The sequence below is a fragment of the Monopterus albus genome, unplaced genomic scaffold, assembly GCF_001952655.1.
Source record: "Monopterus albus unplaced genomic scaffold, M_albus_1.0 scaffold129.1, whole genome shotgun sequence".
In the NCBI taxonomy this organism is placed as follows: domain Eukaryota; kingdom Metazoa; phylum Chordata; class Actinopteri; order Synbranchiformes; family Synbranchidae; genus Monopterus; species Monopterus albus.
In genome coordinates, this window is record NW_018128009.1 from 780940 (window position 1) to 801477 (window position 20538).

At 42.0% G+C, this 20538-nt stretch overlaps 2 protein-coding genes across 3 annotated transcripts in view; one reads left to right on the plus strand and one right to left on the minus strand.

The window, feature by feature from the left end:
• sin3b (SIN3 transcription regulator family member B) overlaps positions 1-4667 on the plus strand; it is a 19369-nt gene extending 14702 nt beyond the window's left edge. Inside the window, exons 14-19 of the mRNA XM_020612979.1 lie at positions 273-442; positions 530-703; positions 1098-1190; positions 1298-1392; positions 2323-2521; positions 2644-4667. Coding sequence (XP_020468635.1) covers positions 273-442; positions 530-703; positions 1098-1190; positions 1298-1392; positions 2323-2521; positions 2644-2880 — 968 coding nt within the window. The 3' untranslated portion in view covers positions 2881-4667. The remainder of the gene's footprint in view (positions 1-272; positions 443-529; positions 704-1097; positions 1191-1297; positions 1393-2322; positions 2522-2643) is intronic.
• Positions 4668-5683: 1016 nt separating this feature from the next.
• The window catches only part of xpr1a (xenotropic and polytropic retrovirus receptor 1a), a 65147-nt gene continuing 50292 nt past the window's right edge, over positions 5684-20538 (minus strand). For both annotated transcript variants that reach the window (XM_020612954.1, XM_020612953.1), the window contains exons 10-16: positions 20279-20458; positions 17757-17925; positions 15707-15907; positions 10654-10820; positions 10435-10574; positions 9982-10206; positions 5684-9060 (exon numbers count right to left, since the gene is read on the minus strand). In XM_020612954.1, the coding sequence (XP_020468610.1) occupies positions 9003-9060; positions 9982-10206; positions 10435-10574; positions 10654-10820; positions 15707-15907; positions 17757-17925; positions 20279-20458 (1140 nt within the window). In that variant the 3' untranslated portion in view covers positions 5684-9002. The remainder of the gene's footprint in view (positions 9061-9981; positions 10207-10434; positions 10575-10653; positions 10821-15706; positions 15908-17756; positions 17926-20278; positions 20459-20538) is intronic.

The window sequence follows — 20538 nt, forward strand, 5'->3', positions numbered from 1 at the left end:
ATTCCCTCGGAGGAGCTGGAGGAAGTGTCTGGAGAAAGGGAAGTCTGGGCATCTTTGCTTAGACTGCTGCCCCCGCGACCCGGTCCCGGATAAGCGGAGGAAAATGGATGGATGGATGGATGCTTACACTGATCACTGCTCCTGGTCAGAAACTGCATTTGAATGTTCTTTTATTCACACTAGAGGTGTGAACTGGTGTCCCAGTCCTGTCCACACCGATGACTTGTAATGATGTGGTCTTGTAACAGATGTGACATCCCTTTCTTCCTAAGGTGAGGTGGAGTTGGAGGAGTATTACCCGGCCTTCCTGGACATGGTCCGCAGTCTGCTGGATGGCAACCTGGACTCCACACAGTATGAAGACACCCTGAGAGAGATGTTCACCATCCACGCCTACATTGGCTTTACCATTGACAAGGTCATCCACAACATAATTCGGCAGGTAAGCAGAGGCCTTCCCCAAATCTTCTAACGTGCTTTCACATCTGTCCCCTGTCGCTTTCTCACCTTCTGCTTTCTTTGTCTGCAGCTGCAGCACCTGGTGAGTGATGAGGTGTGTCTGCAGGTGGTTGATCTGTACCTGGCTGAGAGGAAGCGGGGGGCAGCGGGGGGGAACTTGTCCTCACAGTGTGTCCGAGCTGCCTGGGAGACGAGCTACCAGTGGAAGGCTGAGAGAGTCATGGCTGAGGAGAACTGCTTCAAGGTGAGCGTGCAGTCCTGCTGACCATAGCAGAGCGTAGACATGGCCCTGTCATTTTGCTGCCGTTTGAAGCAGTGTAAGCTCAGCTTTCTCTGCTTCAGAAATATGCTGTTTACACATGTTCAGTAATTTTAGAGGATGGTAAAACATTCTCAGAACACTAAACATAACCAAGAAAGCAAAGTACACGGAGTGTTTTGAGGACTAATGATCATGACGGGAGAAAAATGGCTTCTACGTCATTTTCTTTCACAACTCGTTTATTTTTACAGGAAATGTTCAGCACTATTGCTTTAGTTACTTGCAGCTTTTACCCTCATGACTGGGCCCTGCTTGTCTGTTTTCATTTGGACACTAGTACAACACCAGATTTCTCTCTTTGCATTTTGTGTGTCAGGTGATGTTTATCCAAAACAAGGGTCATGTGACTATGACCATTGAGCTGCTGGACACTGAGGAGGCCCAGGCTGACGACCCACTGGATGTACAGGTAAACGCACATTTACAAACCATTTGAAATATTTGTTTTCCCACACAGAATAATCGGAGGTTAAACACAATGGAACCTGCTCTGTCTGTGCTCTCTTCCCCCTTCAGTGCTTGTCGAGCTACATGGAGCAGTTTGTAGGAACAGAGTCCAGTTTGTGCTCTCAGGCAGAGGGCTACTTCTTCAAACCTGTGTTTCTGCCCAGGTTTGACACTATTTCTACTAGGGGTGTAATGGTACACAGAAATCACAGTGCAGTACTTACCTTGGTTTTAAAGTCATGGTTCAGTTCACTTTCAGTACAGTAAGGAGAAAAAAAATCCACCATAAAATGATTTGTCTTTTATTACAAACTTTTGTAAACATCAACAGTTTAGTATTTCTTTAAATTAAACCTTACAAGAAACATAACATGTATATAAATAAGCTCAGTGCGCTGTGCTCCAGTCCCCAACTTAATATATTTGTGTGAGAACTCGGACACAACCAGACCAGCTATGCACTTGAAACCGATCTTTCTTGGCTTCTTACTGCTTTACCACTCGTTTTACATATTTTGCCAACAGTGAAACACTTTTAGCACAGGACATTCAGTAAATAAACGGAAGAAAGTTTGTTCCTTTGCACACATTTGGCACTGAGGTCATTAAAAATACAATTTAAGACTAAGATTTTGCATTTTCTGTGACAAAATCATTGTGGCACATAATTAGATTAGTACACCGCCACCAAAAACAGAGTGGAATCATGTCCGACATTCTCTAAGAACCTAATGACACTGTGTCACAGGAAATTTAGTACAGAGCCGGTTGTTGTTGCATGAAATTTTAAGGATCTACTAATATACTTGTATCTCAGTGTACATTTAAAAATCATTTATTTTAGGTGGCATTTTTGGTCCAGTGCACGGTTATCAGTGGCATTTAATATTAAAAAATCACTAGTTGAGGATGTCTGACTAGTAAATGGCCCGTTTTCTTTTAGGCTCATTTTTTACTTTTGCATCATTAGCTACAGACAATCTTGTTAAAATTTGTTCCCACATGTGACTTTAGTGATCTGTAAAGATCTGTTTGTCATCAAAATTGTAATCAAACCACAATTTTTTTTTTAAGACTAATGTCTGTTCCCGTAGGAACCTGCGGCGTTTCCGTCGATGGCAGGTGCGGCAGGTGGAGGCGATGCGCTGCAGGAGAGAGTGGCACCGCCAGCTGGGTGTGGAGAACGCTGGGAGCCTGGACTGTCGATTTAAACTCAATACTCACAAGATGGTGTTTGTCATGAACTCCGAGGATTACATGTATCGCCGAGGAGCGCTGGTCAAGGCCAGGAAGGTAGAGTGGAGTCTGTATTTCACTTCAGACATTAGTTTCCAGTTGTGCAGTTTTTCTTCACAGTAAATCCTGTTTGCTGTCTGATAGATGAAGCTCTGAAAGTGTTTCTTCTGGCTCCACAGTCGCAGCACAGAGTGGCAGCGAGCCAGCATGAGCGCTTTGACAAGTGGCACCAGGGCTGGCTGTCCAATCATGTTATGGCCTCAGCTGAACGCTCCGTGCAGAATTGGCTAATGGGCGAGGAGGAAGAGGACATGATCCCCTGCAAGACTACCTGCCTGTCGCTGGAGGTGAAAGGGCAGACGGTCAACAGATATCAAGTTCATTACAGCGGTAGCAAAGCCCCAGCGTCACCGTAGAGCTGGACATGCAGTACGCACACAGACACACGCAGGTAAATGCATGGACTTCAGGACACTCACACTAAACACAGACATTGACTTCTCCACCTTCCTCCACAACACGTTCACTCATTCAGTCTCACTCGTGGATGAAGAAACAGCGAGCGAGTGAATGAGTGTGCAGTGGGGGGACAGGACACCGCAGCAGACAGTGAGAGCGAACTGTTGGACACAATGGCACAAACGGAGCTCATCCTCATTCTAGCTTTTTCTGGTGGCACTAAAAGTTGTACTGACCAACGGACAGAGACGGTTGATCAGCAAGAAGTTACGAGATCATGGACTTTGTTGAAGAAATGTGAATGTGTTTGTCTTTTTTTTTTTTTTTAAGTGTAGTTTTTAGCTTCTAAAGCCAGAGAGCCTTCTGCTTGCTTGTTGGTTGGTTTAAGCGTGTTTATATGGAGAGATCATGGTAAACGTGTATGCGTGTGTATCCTTTTCTCTTCATTTTGTCTGTTTGTATGCCCCGTACAGGCTCTACAACTCTAGTAACAGCATTATTACTGTATGTGCATATGTACAACAGGGATCCTGTAGTTTATATGCATCTACACGAGTTGATCATGTGGTTCTTTACAGTGTTTGCTGTCAGCCAACTCTTGATGTTTAGAATTTTTTTTTTTGTATTTTTCCTTTTTTGTGTTGTAGCTAAACAAGTTTCACCAGAGGAACAAGGAGTCCTTAAAAGTTAATTGGTTTAATATTGATGAAACAGTCAAATTATGTATTATATTCACGATTTCACCAAATACTTACTTTGCATAGTCTGTTTTGCATACTGACATTGAAAATAAAAGCAAAATATCAGTGTTAAAATAGAATGTATAACATTTATCCTGTATCAGTTATAAAATAAACAACCTAGTTGTGACCTTCTTAGACATTGACTGGCAGGTTGTTTGTTGGCTTGATCAGCAGTGACTGCATGTGAAACTAGAGTTAAACCAACACAAGCCTTACCTAAAACTAAATTAGAGCTCAAATGATGAATCAATAATTTGGCAGTGATTTTTAAACTGAATAATTTGTTCCTTAAATCTACAATTAGGTTGTTTTTCTTTGTTTGTAGGACGCGGATGCGCAGCTGTTGTGCTAGATTGCATTTCATTTTATACATTCCTTCCTGATGTATTTAGTGCACCACAAAGCCCATTAGTAGCTATGCTAAAGCTTTTCAAAGCACCTGGTGTTCCACAGCACATGGATTTTTGTCATGTAGATGTTCAGATTTCAGTTTTTGGTCTTGTCTATGTTGCACAAAATGAGTAAATGACTGTGTATTTAGGCAATCTCCAACTGCTGAGGAATACGTACAATTGAAAGCTCCAGAACAGCTACTAAATGGACGTTGTGAGACGGTTTTGTCAAATGTTTAACGTTTTAGCTGATGCTTTCTCTTAAAAAAGGAAAAAAAGACTTAAGGGTTTCTTGGATCGTTTGTCACAAAGTGTTTGACTGTGCAACAGCTTGTTCTTTGCCAAAAAGTGAGATTTTCAGGATGACAAATTTTTGCTAGTTGGCACGCTGAACCTAATGGTGTCGGACTCTCTCTGCCCACCAGGATCAAGGGGGAAAAAAACCCCATCATCTCTTAAAGCTGCCAGTGCTTTTGGACAACTTCCTTAACCTCTTTTTAGATGGTGTCAGCCTCGTCAAGAACTAAATCTTGTCAGGACCTGCAACTTTGTGTTTAATCACTAGGCTGCATGTTTATTTAAAGGGGTAATGAGTGACTAACGATGAAACTGAGTGTACATAGTTATCTCTTTCAGTTTCTCTGCATTTCACTTTCAATTGGTTAATCGACTCATCCGCTGCTAAACAGGGTCCAGGTTTAATTACATCATTGGGAATTATTACATACTGCTGAGAAGTACTGACAAAAATGTGATGTATTTGTAGGCCATATCAACCCTTCAGGATTTTTCATACCTTGGCTGCTATGTATGGAAGAGGATGAGGGACACAAAACTTGAGTTCGTTATTATTAAATCTGACTTTAATCTCAGAATTGTAAATTTTTTTAAGTCAGCTTTAAAGTCATTCAGACGTTTTCTCAGAATTCTGAGAAAAACTAAGTCTGAAGTGTGAGTTTAAAGTATGACTTCGAGGAAGTTTTTCTGTTTTGGTAGCCCTAATCCTCTTCCATGATGTACGATTATAAAATGGGTATAAAATTAATCTATGTGGTATTAAGAAAGTCCCAAATTTAACTTTGTGAACCCAGCAGAACCCACGGACAAGATGAAACAAACCCCCACAGTAAACAAGGGTGTTAGAGAAATAGGTGTGTGTGTGTGTGTACCAGTACTTATTGAAGTGCATCAAAACCGCACCAGGAACGATGAAGACCTTCACTAAAACCAGGCCCACTGGAGACTGCAAGAAACCAACAGGTCAGAGTAGGTTGCAACACTTAAAAATTCAATAGAGTCAAGAGGCAGAGCGAGTTTTAAAAATAACCATGGTTTATAAAACCCAGATATGACAGGATCACCAAAGTGTATACAGAAATACAAATACCATCATAGAACAGTGTTATACATTTGACATGTACAAACTACTCTGTAAAAGGAAGTCAGGGAGAATGATTCAGACTATGACATTTTCCTTTGTTTCTTAAAATCACATTTAGCCACATAGTATTTATTCTATAATTTTTTTTGTATCTTATCAAAGTAGAGCATCCATCTACCAAACTACAGGTACTATCACATTTAGGTACGAACAACATCGAGAGAGGGCGGGTGCACACGTATCAAGCTTACAGCAAAAGTGAAAACAAACATCTGTGGTTTTCACCCATGAGAAAAATGGGAGGTCGGGGCTTTTCACCATCACCACCACCTCCTTGAACATGAACCGTACAAAACATCTGTGAACAGACTCACTACGACATTTTGTTTCTTCACCCAGAAACCCTAAATGCTTCCAGTGAGCAAAAACGGGTCCAGATCTGTTTGTGAGATAAGCTTAGACAGATCTGGGCTCAGTTTAACAGCATCTCTCTGGACCGGGGTCTATTCCTGCACCCCGTTACAATAAATAGTAAAAGTACTTCTGTCTGCAGGGCATGTCACAAGAACAGATGCAATGTCTACAGTATTTTCATGCACATTTCACAAATGTACAAACAGTATCACAGCTTCAGGACACAGGAAACCCCCTCCTCCCTGCAGAGATGATGAAGCCTTAAGTAATCAAACAAGAAGACAACTAATCACATTTTCCATTGCTGTGGATTTTTTCCCTAATTTTATATGAACACATTTTTAACAGATTTACACATGGAAAAAGTGCAGGATTGTAATCACCTAGAAAATACTGCTTGCCTTGGAGCAAAAATGGCAACATATGACATCAATTGTCACAGTGGTTGCAACGATTGCCGATACACATATCAAATAAATTAAGATCTATATACAATGTAAAACAAAAGCAGCATGCAGACAAGACAACAGAGCCATTTTACAAAGTGTCTGCTGTAGCGTTGTGCTCTCTGACACGAGAGAGGCAATGCAGGATGTCCATGTGCATGTGTGTCTGCAGTTATGGCATGTGTCCAGTGTATTTTTACTTTCTAGCATTGCACACAGGAGCTCCTCACTCTATAGGAAAAAGAACTGAAGTATAGAAGAAACAGGACAGGACTGTGTCTCTGGGCTTTGACACAGTGTAGCCACAGGGAGGAACAGCAGAGTGGAGAGCTGAGTGACAAGGTCAAACAGGAAGAGGAAGTGAAACACACTCACACAGCATTAAAGTTAGCACTGTTTGACAACCAGCAGCAACACCAGCAGCTCTTCAAGCATGAGCTGGTGGTTTGAGAACAAGACAAAGAGGCTAATCGATGTTAGATGTACTGCATGTTTGTCCTGGTTGGTGGAACTCGGTCTACATTTGAAATATCAAATCATAGCATGTGAACTCAGAAAAATGCTAAAAGAAACAAAAGAACGTTTGATACAAACAAACAGACATCGATGCTGAATATGGCCTAGAGCAGGATAGCAGCTGTGAAAAATCTTGGGGATTATAGATACGAGCATAAGCTCAATCAGAGCCTCAAACCCAACCAGTCCTCACAGAAGTAGTCCAGGTTTTCATCCTAGTGCCTTCTGTTTTATAATAATGTCAATCCAAATGTTAAAAAAAATGCCTGACTCACTGGATCTAGCCTAATTTAACTTGTCATTGGGGGAAACCAGCACGATGCTACACACTGTAGCTTAAATGATCACAAGCCACCCAAAACAATATTTACCGGCACAATTACTTAAAAAGTAAAACTGCCCAATCTGGCAACACTGAGTCCTCGTCAGGGGGCCTGATCATCCAGCAGCGCCCTGGTGCGGTCACCATGTGTTACATTGCACCTGTGCTCAATGGTTCTCCAACACTTCGTGTCACACCCTGCACTCAAAAACAAGAACTGACATTAGGATACAACTTGAATCTTACTGCAATCAAGTTATCTAGAACACAAAGTGCATGTTTCTTTTCACAAATGTCTCTTAAAAGTTGTGATTCCAGTGTGTTAAAAGTTAAACTGTGTCCAAAGTGCAAAGGTTATACACACAAACTGCTCCCCTGAGATGTTGACAGTAAACATGAGCCTACTATAGACCTTTTCATACTGAGTTCATGACAAATATGTTTGCTTGATAGGTATAGCTTGTTTTTCTTTTTTCCCAATCAAAGACCAGCTGTATTTTGCAATTTACCTGTCATGCTGCTGTTTGAAGAAAGTCTCTCTGACTCGGATTCAACCAGTATCTACAGTGCTGCACATTTTAACCCCTGGTCCTGTTCCCAGTTTGACAACAACTGGCAAATATAGTCATGCCTCTGATCATAAGGTAAACAAGTGTTGACAGTGATACCACTAATTCCGTTCATACAACTGGGATTTCCAAACAATACAGAACCTACTATACCTGCCAAAACAGCCCAAGAAAATAAAACAACAGCACTCCAATCTTAAAAATTACATTTTTGGCTCTGGTTACCTTGAACAAAGCTGCACTAGCCACTGACACGTTCATAGCAAAGCTTTGGTGGTTAAAGCACATACACATAGTCACTAAGTTAACATGACACAATCACAATACATGTGATGATTCACAAGTCAATTTTGCTCCAACGTCAGGTTGGGCATCACTATGATCTTATTAAAAGTCTAACCAAGAAAAACATTACAAATATTATAAAACACATTAACAATCATTGTGTGGGTGCTCAAACTAGTCTCACTAGTATAAACAATATGTAGAAGTACTAAACAACTATAATAATGCACATCCAAATATATTAAAATATATTACAAAGCAACTTCACAAATTAGAAATGTTTGAATCAAAACATCCCTTTTGTGTACAAGTTTTCATGTTTTGTGTATTAAATGCACATTTCCTGCAAGTGCCTCCAGGGCTGTGATTTGACAAAAAAAAACAAACAACAAAAACAATAGAGTATAAAAAGAATCAACAAGTTGAAACCAGTTGATTTGATCTGATATGCTGTGATGTGTGTCAAGTCCTTCCTCAGGTTTCTATTGATTAAAATGCAGTCTTTTGATTGGCCGTCTTCTCCCTGTTGATCCTACTGTTGTTAAAAATAGGTGTAAAGAGTCGTCTGTAGCCGACTTATGTAGCTTTTCCTAAATAAGTCCAGAAAAAAGTAAAGAAAAATCTAAAGAAACAGAAATATCTCAAAGTAAACTACACATACTAAAAACGTCTGTTTAAAAAAGAAGAGGACAATCCCAGGGCAGTGTGGTCTGTGTTGCCAGCTGTGTGCAGGAGATTTCCCTTGACGTCTGTAGCAATATGTTGTTTGTGCTTCAGCAGGTTTATCTGTTTGTGGGTCAGTGTGTACTTCTATACTTATAAAGACCAATCGTACTCGCAAAGAGGTAAAAATGAGGTAAATTCTCCAAAGTGAGTCCGGACTGATGGGCCTCACCGATTTAAAAGGTTTGGACTGAGGGATAGAGCCGAGGCTGGGCATTAGCGAACGAGGTCCTTATAAGTATAGTGTGCCTGTGTGTATTTGTGTGTGTACATGTTGACGTTGTGAACTCAGCTGAAGGCCTCGTCATCCGTGTCTTCAATTAGCACCTTTGTATCCTTTTTTGATCTAGAAAAACAAAAAAGCATTACAAAAAAGTTATTTGGCAAAATGTTTTTAATGTAACATTTCAACATTTACATTATCGTCAGATCCTCACAGCTGCCTTTGTGATGTTTTTTTTTTAGGAGGGTGGGGGGTGTCTATGATACCTTTTACCTTGTGTGACTTTTGAAAAAAAAAAACTGATCATGTGATTCAGCTTTCAAGTTGTTTGGTCTCTAACACTTCTTGAAGTCAGACACTAGGTGTCCGTCTCCAGCTTGATAAATGGTAAGTGAACTGTGAAAACAAGAAGTCCAGGTGCTTCATTTCCTTTTTGGTATTTTCTATCTAGAATTCAGAGTTCAAACAGACACTATGGGTACATCTCATGTCTCTCATAAGATTGTTCTAACATCCTTGGTCGACCTGAAATTCGTTCTGTTCGACCGAGGACATAGGATGTTCCAAGTCCTTATATCGGCTCTGAGGACTGAAGAGAGACTAGGCCGCTGGAGGAAACACGAGATCGTCCTTCATGGAAGTTTTTTGTTTTCTGATACGCCCCTTTATTAGAAATCAGTGACTGGGCACTTCAGATGGAGGAGGAAAGGATGTCCCATGTCGTTAATAATGCGTTTCCTCAAGTCCTTTCTCCTCATGTTTTCCTCATATTTTACATGGACAGGACTAAGACACAAGGAAAAGATGGAAGTGAGGGAAACAATGGGGCTTATAAGAGAATTGGGATGTACCCTGTGTGTTAATGTAGTAATGCCACCTTTTAAGAAAATGGAAACAAGAAGAGAGATGTAAACAATCCTTGATTGTTTCATATTATTACCCATATATTTATCTTCAGTTATTTGTATCTTCCTCCTCTTCAGTCTTTTTAAATCTAATTAACAGAGAAGTGTGTGAGTATATAGGGTCTGTGTTTCTCCTTACTGAGTGGTTGACAGCAGGGGGCGTCGGAGTGACAGGCTGTAGGACCTCTTCCAGGTCCTCTTGCCTGAGCGGTTCCGGACACCATCCTCCTGGTCCATCATCTGCTCTAGCAGCGTCTGGTCATCAGCGTTGAGCGGTGCCACAGAGATATCCCTCACCGCACGAAACTCACCACAGTTATTCAGGTGCTCGTTTTCCAGACGGAAGAAGTTCCACACAAAACGCCTGCAGAAAGATGGTTAAACAGAATGACACTAATGTTTTAGAGATCACTGCTGGTGCTTATGGCGTTGTGTGGCATGCAGGCACATGTTGTACAACATCTAGAAAAATGTATCTCCATTGTCTGTTATTACAGTGGCTTCAGAAAGTATTCAGATCCCTCTTCTCTTTGAACACATTATTGTGTTGTAGATTTCACATAAAACTGTTTGTCATGTTACTGGGACCCACCTGAAGACCTCAAGAGGAGCAAGCACAGTGGCAATGATGTCGCCCACAGAGTAGATCTTGTTCATGGTCGCCAGGGAGATTTGGGTTGTCCAGGCAAAGCGCAGGATCACATCTTCTACAATGGCACAGTAGTAGTAGGCCTGCACACAGGAAAGACAAGATTAAAGCAACAGCGTGTGTGTGTGTGTGTGTGTGTGTGTGTATAATATCAGGTTCTACCTTGTGGGGGTAAACAATTTCTTCTCTGAGGAAAGTGTTTTCTCCGGCTCCACGGTCAAACAGACCCCAGTCCATGCGCAAATCCCAGATCAGTGTGTACAGAGAGCTGATGATCGAGAACACGATCAGCAGGTAGAAGAACATGTCGGCGTCCGTATGTTTCTGTTCTGAATTCGACACATAAAAACAACCGATGTCAGATGACTACATTCAAGACGTTTTCATGACTGGTTCGGATCTGACACAAAAGGAGATCATGCATTTGTTTTTTTTAAACAAAGAAGCTTTATAAAGTCCGCCTCCCTGGAGTTATCAGTACTTTGCATTAATACAGTCACCACTAGAGGGAGCCCTCCTGTGAGGAATACACTATCAATGATTGATAAAAATATACAACATACCGGTATATACATATACATATTATGTACCAAGGTAGTTATAACAGTTTAGCTTCCTCTGTTCTTCAGGACTGCACTAAGATTTCTTCACTTATTTCATAACCTTCCACTAATTCTCTTTTTTTCAAGGACTGGCTAAAGCAATAACTCATTCAACAGTAGTCACAGTTTTATTATGGCTCTTATTGTCACTATAAATAGAAACTATTCTGAAACTAACCTTCAAGGTTGGACGTTATTACTAATGCTACATACAGAACCAGAAACATTGTGTCCAGTACAATAGTGCTGTCGTTTTGGAACCATAAATTACTGTCTTTTTTTTATTTTGTACTGATAAATGAATGACAGAATATCATAATTGTTGACATTTAATGTTCATTTAATGTTTGATTCCATGACAAGTAATCAGTACTTCTGTTTTGCTGTAGAAGCATGTAGAGAAGAATACATGTCACAACCCAAACAGTGTGATTTTTCTATTATCCAATTAAAGACTACTTTGTTTGTGAAGTCAATGTACAGGCTTCTCTAAAGGACAAGCAGCTACTGTACATTGAATGTACTTGTGTTGTTAACCATGATGAACTGTTGCTCCATGGGATCATCTCTTTTTCCATGTACAAATCCAGTTTCTTTGAAAACTATTAGCTCACCAAGTTTCCTTTTCTGATGAGTTCTGCTTGTGTTCCATTTTTGTTGCACTTTATTATATCCTGACTAATGTTGTCATAACAAAACAGAGCAGACTGTGATAAGTGCACGTTGGTTATAATGACAACGGTGCCAAACTCCCCACAGTCAATGCAACATGCTCCAAGCTAGTTTACAGGTGTTTGATGAACTGTGTGATCTAAGCTGCACCCGTGTGTCTATGCAGGATTGCTGTGGATGTGATTCGCTTGTCAGTGAGCACTGATGTATAAATCAGCACCCAGTGGCCTAACACAGTGGCTCACACAGACAGAGGCAGCAGCCACCACACAGAGACCAGGCTCGCTCCTATTTGTCATAGTCACTGCTTGTTCCTACTAGCAGCCAGTGAGACACCGGGGACATTTCTAACAGAGTTACTGCTGCGCTGCTCCGGTAACTGCTGCATCTATTGTGCCGTTTGCGTCTTCAGCTGAGCGATGGGACAGGAGGAGTCCCTATGGCCACACTGAGATTTCCCAGCCGTAGATTTAACTTAGTCTTGGCCAATAGACTCTCTTCACTGGAGAATGCCCACAGATGTGATTTACTCGGCCTGTAAAGTGTATTTAACCCCTCAGTTCCTGTTAAGGCTGATGTTTTTCTCCGCTAGCCTGGTTAGCCACTGGGCCATTAAGAGGTTAAACACAGTGAGATGGACATTGATCAGATGCTCAGTCGAGGCCAACGGTGGTCACTGGCTTCTGTCACACACTCAATTGCTTGTAGTCTGTCGTGTACACACACACACACACACACACACACAGCATTGTTGTCTACAGGCACCCAGGAGATTAAATGCTATTAAAGACAGCACTTCAGCAGGTTCATTCTATGCAAGAGCCCCACTGAAGGAAACAGGTTTAGAGCAAAAACAATCAGTACTTCTGTTTAGGTAAAGGATCTGAATATTTCCTCCACCACTGCTGTGTCCTATTCACATGCACAGAGGATGCACCCTCATAACTGATGGTTTGTGCCTGGCTCCAGATGTGAATATATTAGCTGTAATGGGAGTCTGTTTGGCCTTAGCGGGTGAATTAGAGTTCAGGCAGAAAGATCTGACTGAGAGCAGCATGTGTTATCTTCACTGGTTTGACGGCGAGAGTGTCTGTGTGTGTGTGTGTGTGTGTGTGTGTGTGTTGCTATTCCCTTCGTGATACTGAACCATGGGGTCAGGACATGAAATAAAGTTATAAAAGCTGTCAGCTCTGGGCTCATCGATATTCCAGCAGAATCCAGCAGACACGTTTTGAGCGCTGGGTTGGTAATTACACATTTCTCCCTCTTCTCTCCTCTTCCTACCACTATTTGTGTTTTGCGTCTGTTAAGTCTGAGAATCCCTTTCATGTCCCTTTCCTCACCTCCCTCAGCTGCTTTTGTGTTTTCTCCATTACGTCTTTCCTCCCTCCATCTTTCATTTTACCTCCCCCTCTGTACTTTATCAGCTCTAAATGTACTCATCCTTCACAGGAGCTTGACCTTTAGCACCACAGTCAACCTCTCACAGAGACCAGCAGGACTCATGGTCAGAGTTATTTTGGCTGGAGTATTTAATGTGGATACTACAGGTCGGGGGGTATCTTTAAAATCCTTTGTGTACTGACTTGGCACACACCTCATCTTTCCTCAATCATGATCTCTCATTTTGTAAATTACACCATGCATTTAGTTATTTTCCGATCCAAACAACTTTGCCTGTCTATTAGAGGCTTGGGTTTTTCCTTCTGACCATGCAACATCATGTCCTCATATCTTTGAATGCCCATGATATAAATCTCATGGGTTATAAATCAGCATTAGGCCTGTAACGTCCCTGTATTTAAAACAGCAGTTAGCCTCAACCTACTCTACAGTACATAAAGCCGAGCCTGTATTGATCCTGAGTAAACCATCAGCTTTATTGTGACGCTCTCAGACCATATCTTACAGCATTTGGGAACTGCCTAAACCAGCAAATCCTCCATTATGTCTCTGGTTACAGGCCTCTGAGCATCTGCTGATATTACAGGTTCATGATAGCATGCATTCACCGCACTGAACTGAACTCTGAGGGCAGAAATCTGCTCCGTTTGCTGCACAGCATCAAAAATGATTCAACCTCAAATCCCAGATGGCCACAACATAGCCACATTGTTTTTTTAAAAAGCCTTTGGACTTTCTTTCCAGAAACAGCATCACAGTTTGACCCATATACACCAGAGAGGAGACCCCGACTCCTAATTTAACAGTTGCGGATCAGCAAATGGAAGCACTGGACACTGAATACCTCTCAGTCCTCTACAGGGAAACCCTTGATTTATTTGTTGCATTTATTAAGTATTTTGCTTTCCCGGAGCTAAATGTGGACTGTTCCGGGAATGAGTGAGGCGGAAAGGCGGTGAGGTCACGCAGTAGGCATCAGTGCTGTGATCGGGTTATCAATGAAGGTGACACATCCACACACACACACACACACACCAAGAGCTCTGCCAGATAGTGACTGATAGCTGGACGCAGCAGTGTGAACACACCACCAGCCTGCTGTCTTCTCTGACAGATGTTGAGTAATGCAGGGACATAATAAAACTACAGCAAGTGTCAGAGATGTAGGCTTTTTTCATACCGCTACTTCGCACTTCTATTGCTTGGGAGGCTGTTTAGGCATCATTTTCATATTGGGATGCAGGATAATCTGGCAGCAGTGCACATGTTTATTTGTCAAAGGTTTAAAATATACCAGAACAATCATTTCTCCAGGAGAGTCTTCAACTGTCTCCATGACGGGCAGTTTTCCTCAATTATCCATTCGCAATCCACGAGTGTGTGTCTGCCCTCCCACCCCCTCCTTCACTTAACCAGCAATCAGTCTCAGCCTTCATTATCATGCGGGATGAAAGACCGCTTCATACAGAATAACACATGAAGAGAGGCCATTAGTCTACGGGTCTGCAAGCTTCAGACCAGAAGTGAAGGAGGATATGGTTTAATGGATGCTTTTCCTCCTGAGCTGTGTCCATCTGTCTGTCTGTCTGTCTGTCTTCCTGGTTCATTCAATATCAGATCGCTGGTGGTCAGCTTAGGAGGCAAGTGTATTGATTTGAATTTATACTGGAAAAGAAAAAAGTCAAGCTGGGAAATAACATTTAGCTGTTTAAAAGGTTGAAGATAAAGTTTAATCGCTGACATTTTGGCAAAAAAATGCATAAACTGGCATCCGAGAACAATTTAAATACATGAATGGCTGAAAATCTGCTTTGAAACAAACTATGTGGACAAATATGTGAGGCTGCAGGTTGAAGTACACAAGCTGAATGCTAAAGGATTTTTTTCCTGGGTACTCTGTCTTTGAACATGGACTCTTTTGTGATATGGCTTCTGAATCAGAATAATTGCAGGCTAATTGTAAAGTTGTCAGTGGGAGAGTGACTTAACTTTTTATGGTAGCCACTTTCCCTCTGCTTTTCTCCTTCCAGTGATGTTTCTGACAGATCTTTCTTTCTCATTCTTTTCCTGTTTTGCTACTTCTCCTCCCACCCTGCCTTCAGACTGAACACATTATTGTGCGAGCTGAATTTGTTTATCCATGCCTGTGTTTGACAAACCTTTCCCATTTCCATTATAAAGCTCTAGGCATTGGCAAGAAAACCAAGGTCACCTCTGCTGTCTGAACACACAAACACAAAAGGCTCAAAAGCCTGTGAGTTGTTGACATGCACCTAAAACACCTGTAACACAGCCATGCTTTAATTGCTTTTGAATCAATTTAAATTTTATTTCCATCACAAATTTGCTTTAGATTTTCAGGTTTGACAGGCTTACATCTGTCTCTTTTGGATTCCTCTGTGATTCAAAGCTGGCTCTTACATCACTGCAATTGTGTTGCCTTTTCTACTCACCTCAGATCAAACCTTCTACCTGGGGTACAATGCACATAAAACAGATCTCTGAGTGTACATATGTGTTTATGTCCTGTGACCTACCTCTGTGTGTTGCGTAGAGTGCAGCAAAGGTGACGACGAAGAAGGTGGTAGAATATTTCCCAGCATTCACCAGGTGCGGAAAAGCCCTCTTGGTATCACGGTAACGCCTCAGGCACTGGATGAAGCGGAGCCAGGCAGGCAGACACTGGATAATGGCGCGCAGGCCGTACGAGTAGCTGTGGCATATGTAGTCTACAGGTTCTAGAAAAGAAATAGTGAAATTAATGAGCTCACGGTCTTCTCTTTCTCTCCCCATTAAAGCTCTTCACTGTTAGGGTCACATTAGCTTCATGTTAATAGGCTTTGTGAAGGCTGCTGTGTCACGGTTGGTGCAGTGGATGGGCAGAAATATTCACATCACATTTCAAGACAGGAGTGCTCAACTGTCAGGCACAATGTCAACTTAATCTGTCACATTTAGAACCAAAAGACTTGTGTCTTTATATCATGATGAAGGCAGACACTGTATTAACAAAGCTGTAATCATAGTGTCTGTCTTCATCAGTTACACCATGATATAAAGACACAAGTCTTTTGGTTCTAAATGTGACAGATTAAGTTGACATTGTGCCTGACAGTTGAGCACTCCTGTCTTGAAATGTGATGTGAATATTTCTGCCCATCCACTGCACCAACTGTGACACAGCAGACTTTGACATATATCAAGGTCCAGTAGCCCACAGCACATCAGGCTGCCCTGGTCCCTCAACACCTGGCGCGGACCATGTCGACCCGGGCGACGTCCTCATTACCCATGAGGTAGGCAGGTAGCATTAAGGGCCTTGCCTAAGGACCCAGGCTGGATATTGACCGCGCCCAGGGTTCGGACCCCCGACCTTCCATACCAAAGTCAGTGGTGTTAGCCACTGAGTTATCCAGTAAAACAGAGGGGATTGTACTACCAGAAGGCAACGTAGCAGATGTTGAGGGCAGCTACAAGTACCTTGGGATTCCGCAGGCAAATGGGAACCATGAAGAGGCCGCAAGAAAAGCAGCAACCACCAAATATCTGCAGGGAGTAAGGCAAGTCCTGAGAAGCCAGCTGAATGGAAAGAACAAAGTCCGTGCAATCAACGCCTATGCCCTGCCGGTCATCAGGTACCCCACTGGCATAATACGCTGGCCAAAGGAGGAGATAGAGGCCACTGACATCAAGACAAGGAAGCTCCTTACAATGCACGGCGGGTTTCACCCAAAGTCCAGCATCCTGAGACTGTACACTAAGTGGAAGGAAGGAGGCCGAGGATTAGTGAGTGTCAGAGCCACTATCCAGGATGAAACAACAAAGATCCATGAATACATCAGGAAGATGGCCCCGAGTGATGACATGCTTAGTGAACACCTCAGGCAGCAGAAACCAGAGGAACAAGGGAAGGAAGAGAGGAACCCTCATGGAAGGACAAACCTCTGCACAGTATGTACCACCGTCAAATAGAAGAAGTGGTTGATATTGAAAAATCCTACCAGTGGCTGGACAAAGCTGGACTGAAAGACAACGTACAATGTCCAATTAATGGTTGCAGAAATTCTAGCATGCAATAAACCTAATATGCAATACACCAAACTCTAACAAAAGTAATAAATCAAAGAAATAGATACAAACTGACAAACTGGTAATGGCCAACCAACCGGACATAGTAGTGGTGGACAAACAGAAGAAGAAGGCTGTAGTGATAGATGTAGCAATCCCAAGCGATAGCAACATCAGGAAGGAAGGAAGGAAGGAAGGAACACGAGAAGCTTGAGAAATACCAAGGGCTGAAAGAAGAGCTAGAAAAGATGTGGAAGGTGAAGGCACAAGTGGTCCCTGTGGTAATAGGAACAGTGGGGGCTGTGACCCCCAAACTGGGAGAATGGCTCCCACAGATCCCAGGAACAACATCTGAGATCTCTGTCCAGAAGAGTGCAGTCCTAGGAACAGCTAAGATACTGTGCAGGACCCTCAAGCTCCCAGGCCTCTGGTAGAGGACCCGAGCTTGAAGGAAGGAATAAGACTGCTCCAAAGTGGGGGGAGTGGGGAATATATATACTATGTGTATTAATATCTCACCTATAATCTTGGGCAGCAGGCCCTTGCTGTTACTCCACTGCAGCTCAAAGATGTAGAAACAGGCGAGATACTCCAGGTCCATCAGAACAAACACCAGAGAGTTAAGCTGATCGGCCAGCCAGAAGTCTGCAAACTCCACCCGGTGAAATGGTGCAGTGAACACGCGAAACTGGAAATAGAGACAAGTAGAAACAAAGGAAAATGACCAGTAATTAGTTAAAACCAAGCATTTTTTGTAAAAATATTTATTCTAATCTCACTTAAATATTCATTTGTATAAAGCAGGAACTAAACGTTTGATGCATTTCAGAAAACACCCCCCTCTCTGCTACAAGCCCCCGACATTACGGTGAATTTGGATGTTGTGTATGTACTTTCAACAGTAGGATGTCAACTATTAACCAGTGCGCAACTGTTGCAGTACTTCAGTAGTGAAGCTTAAAGCAGGGAAATAACCTCTATTAATTACCTGAACACACAAAGGGATAAAGTCTCCAGACTACCTTATCAACATGCCACAGAATGTACTAATGAGTCACGCTTTGTGTGCATGCGTCACTATTCACTCAACCTGGCTGTCTTTTGTGGCTTGCTTTGGCTTCTATGTGCATGTTATTTGGGATATGACTTTTGGCAGGAGCTCAGCTATTGACCACATTTTGTAAAACGATGCAACCCTGCTCAACCGTTTTCCCGCCGGCCACATCTGACATTCAGGAGTGACTGTGTACCCGTGTCCACTCTTAGATCCAAAACCCTCACACTGTACTGCCGCTGTAAATGTCAGAGGATATTGATCTCTTTTTTTTTTTTTTTTTTTTTTTTAAACATATCAGCTCATTACACATTGCACTTAAACTGTGAGTGAAAGTCAGTATTGATCAAGTGGCCATCTCACTCATATCCACTCTTTGTGGATGTCTCAAGGCTAAGACTATTGCAGTCATGTGGTTAGGTTTTCATTTCTTGAGCAAACACCAGTAATCCAGGTGCTAGCTCTGGAGTTTGTCCTATAATAAAACCTTTGTTTTCTGCCTGGTGTTTACTGTCAGAGAAAATTAGCAGTGACATGAATACGTTTCATAGCACTGCTAGAAAGAAAACAACAGATTATTTGCTCAATTAAGGCTAAAATTTCTACAGAGATATTATTTTTGTATTATTATTAATATATAACATGAATACGTTTCATAGCACTGCTAGAAAGAAAACAACAGATTATTTGCTCAATTAAGGCTAAAATTTCTACAGAGATATTCTTATTATATTATTATTAATATATATCCTTATTCCATGAGGCTACAGGTCTGGCAATAATGAAAAACAGCTCGTTTACACTGTAATTCTGTGGACTGAAGCCTGATTGTGGAACCACACCAGTGGAAGAGAGATGAGCTATGAAGGAAAGGACAAGAACATGAGGAGGAGTTTGCTGCTGCTGGGGGAGAGGCAGGGAGGGAGTGGGGGGAGAGACTGAGGAGCTCAGGGCATCAACATACTGATAGATCTATGTCTGTAATGATTGCACAGTCACAGCCTCCACCTCCCCTGAGACGAGGCTGTATCCTATTATCCCTCAAGCCGCTGCCCTCAGTCTCGTACACCCATTCACACACATACGGTCCCTCTCTCTCTCTCCTGCTGCCCTGAAGCTTAGACAAAGAACACGGTAACATAGGAGGGTTTTGTAAACATGAGGTCTAAGATAGATCTCTGAATAGTATATGCATTCATTGTGTGAGAAAGATAAACACACAAATGCAGGGCATATTCAGACTGTGTCAGAAGCACAATACAGTAGCAAAATACACAGCTAACAACTGGTTCACACAAACTCATATTGTCTCTTTGTTCTCTCTTTCTGAAACGTTTTGTTTGGTTTAGGATCATGATACCAAAATAAAAAGGAATGGACACTAGGAAAAAGAAATAAGAAGCCACAAATTGTTTCACTGACCTGTAATCCCACATATGGAGGATAATGTAGTCAAAACAATTCTGCCTCCAGGAAGTTAGAGTTAGGAAAACAATTAAGGCTGACATACATTTTGGTCTGGCTTTTTTCTGTGTAAAAACAAATGACTGGTTGAGTCCATGTGTTCTATTATACTGTGTACATCCATACAAATAACCACCATCACCTTTAATACAACTAACTACAGGTTTCACATTAAAGATGGCTCTTGCTGGTGCGTCCTGATAATTAAGTGGTTGTGACACATGCTACAAGTTTGTGTCTACGGTTTGAGTCCAGCTGTGGATCTACTGTATGTTGCATGTCTCCCCCTCTCTATTTCCCCCATGTCTCCCCCTCTCTAGTTCCCTACATTTCCTGTACTCCGCTCTGTGACCCATTATCAAATAAATGAGAAATGTCCCCTCACAAAAAGGCACACTGTGCTGCTGTTTATTTCTAATAAAACATATAAAAGTCTGATACATTAGTACATCCAGTCAGATATATTCTTTCAAATATAGCAAACAAGTTTCAGAGAGATAATCTAATAAATGCGTCGACTGACCAGCAGCTTGAGAAGCCAGAAACGTGACTTGTAGTAGCAGGTCTTGAAAGGGTTGATGAGGAAAAGCACCATGAAGCCATAAAGGATGAGCGGATTGATCTGTGTGGGGATGTAGGTGTACTCTGAGTACAGACAGGAGAGGATGCTGAGACACCATACCACACCCAGGAAACCAGCAATCTACAGCACAGAGAGAAGAAACAGGAAAGACTGGCATTATGGAAAGCTCTTTTGACACATTAATCACAATTAACAAAGGA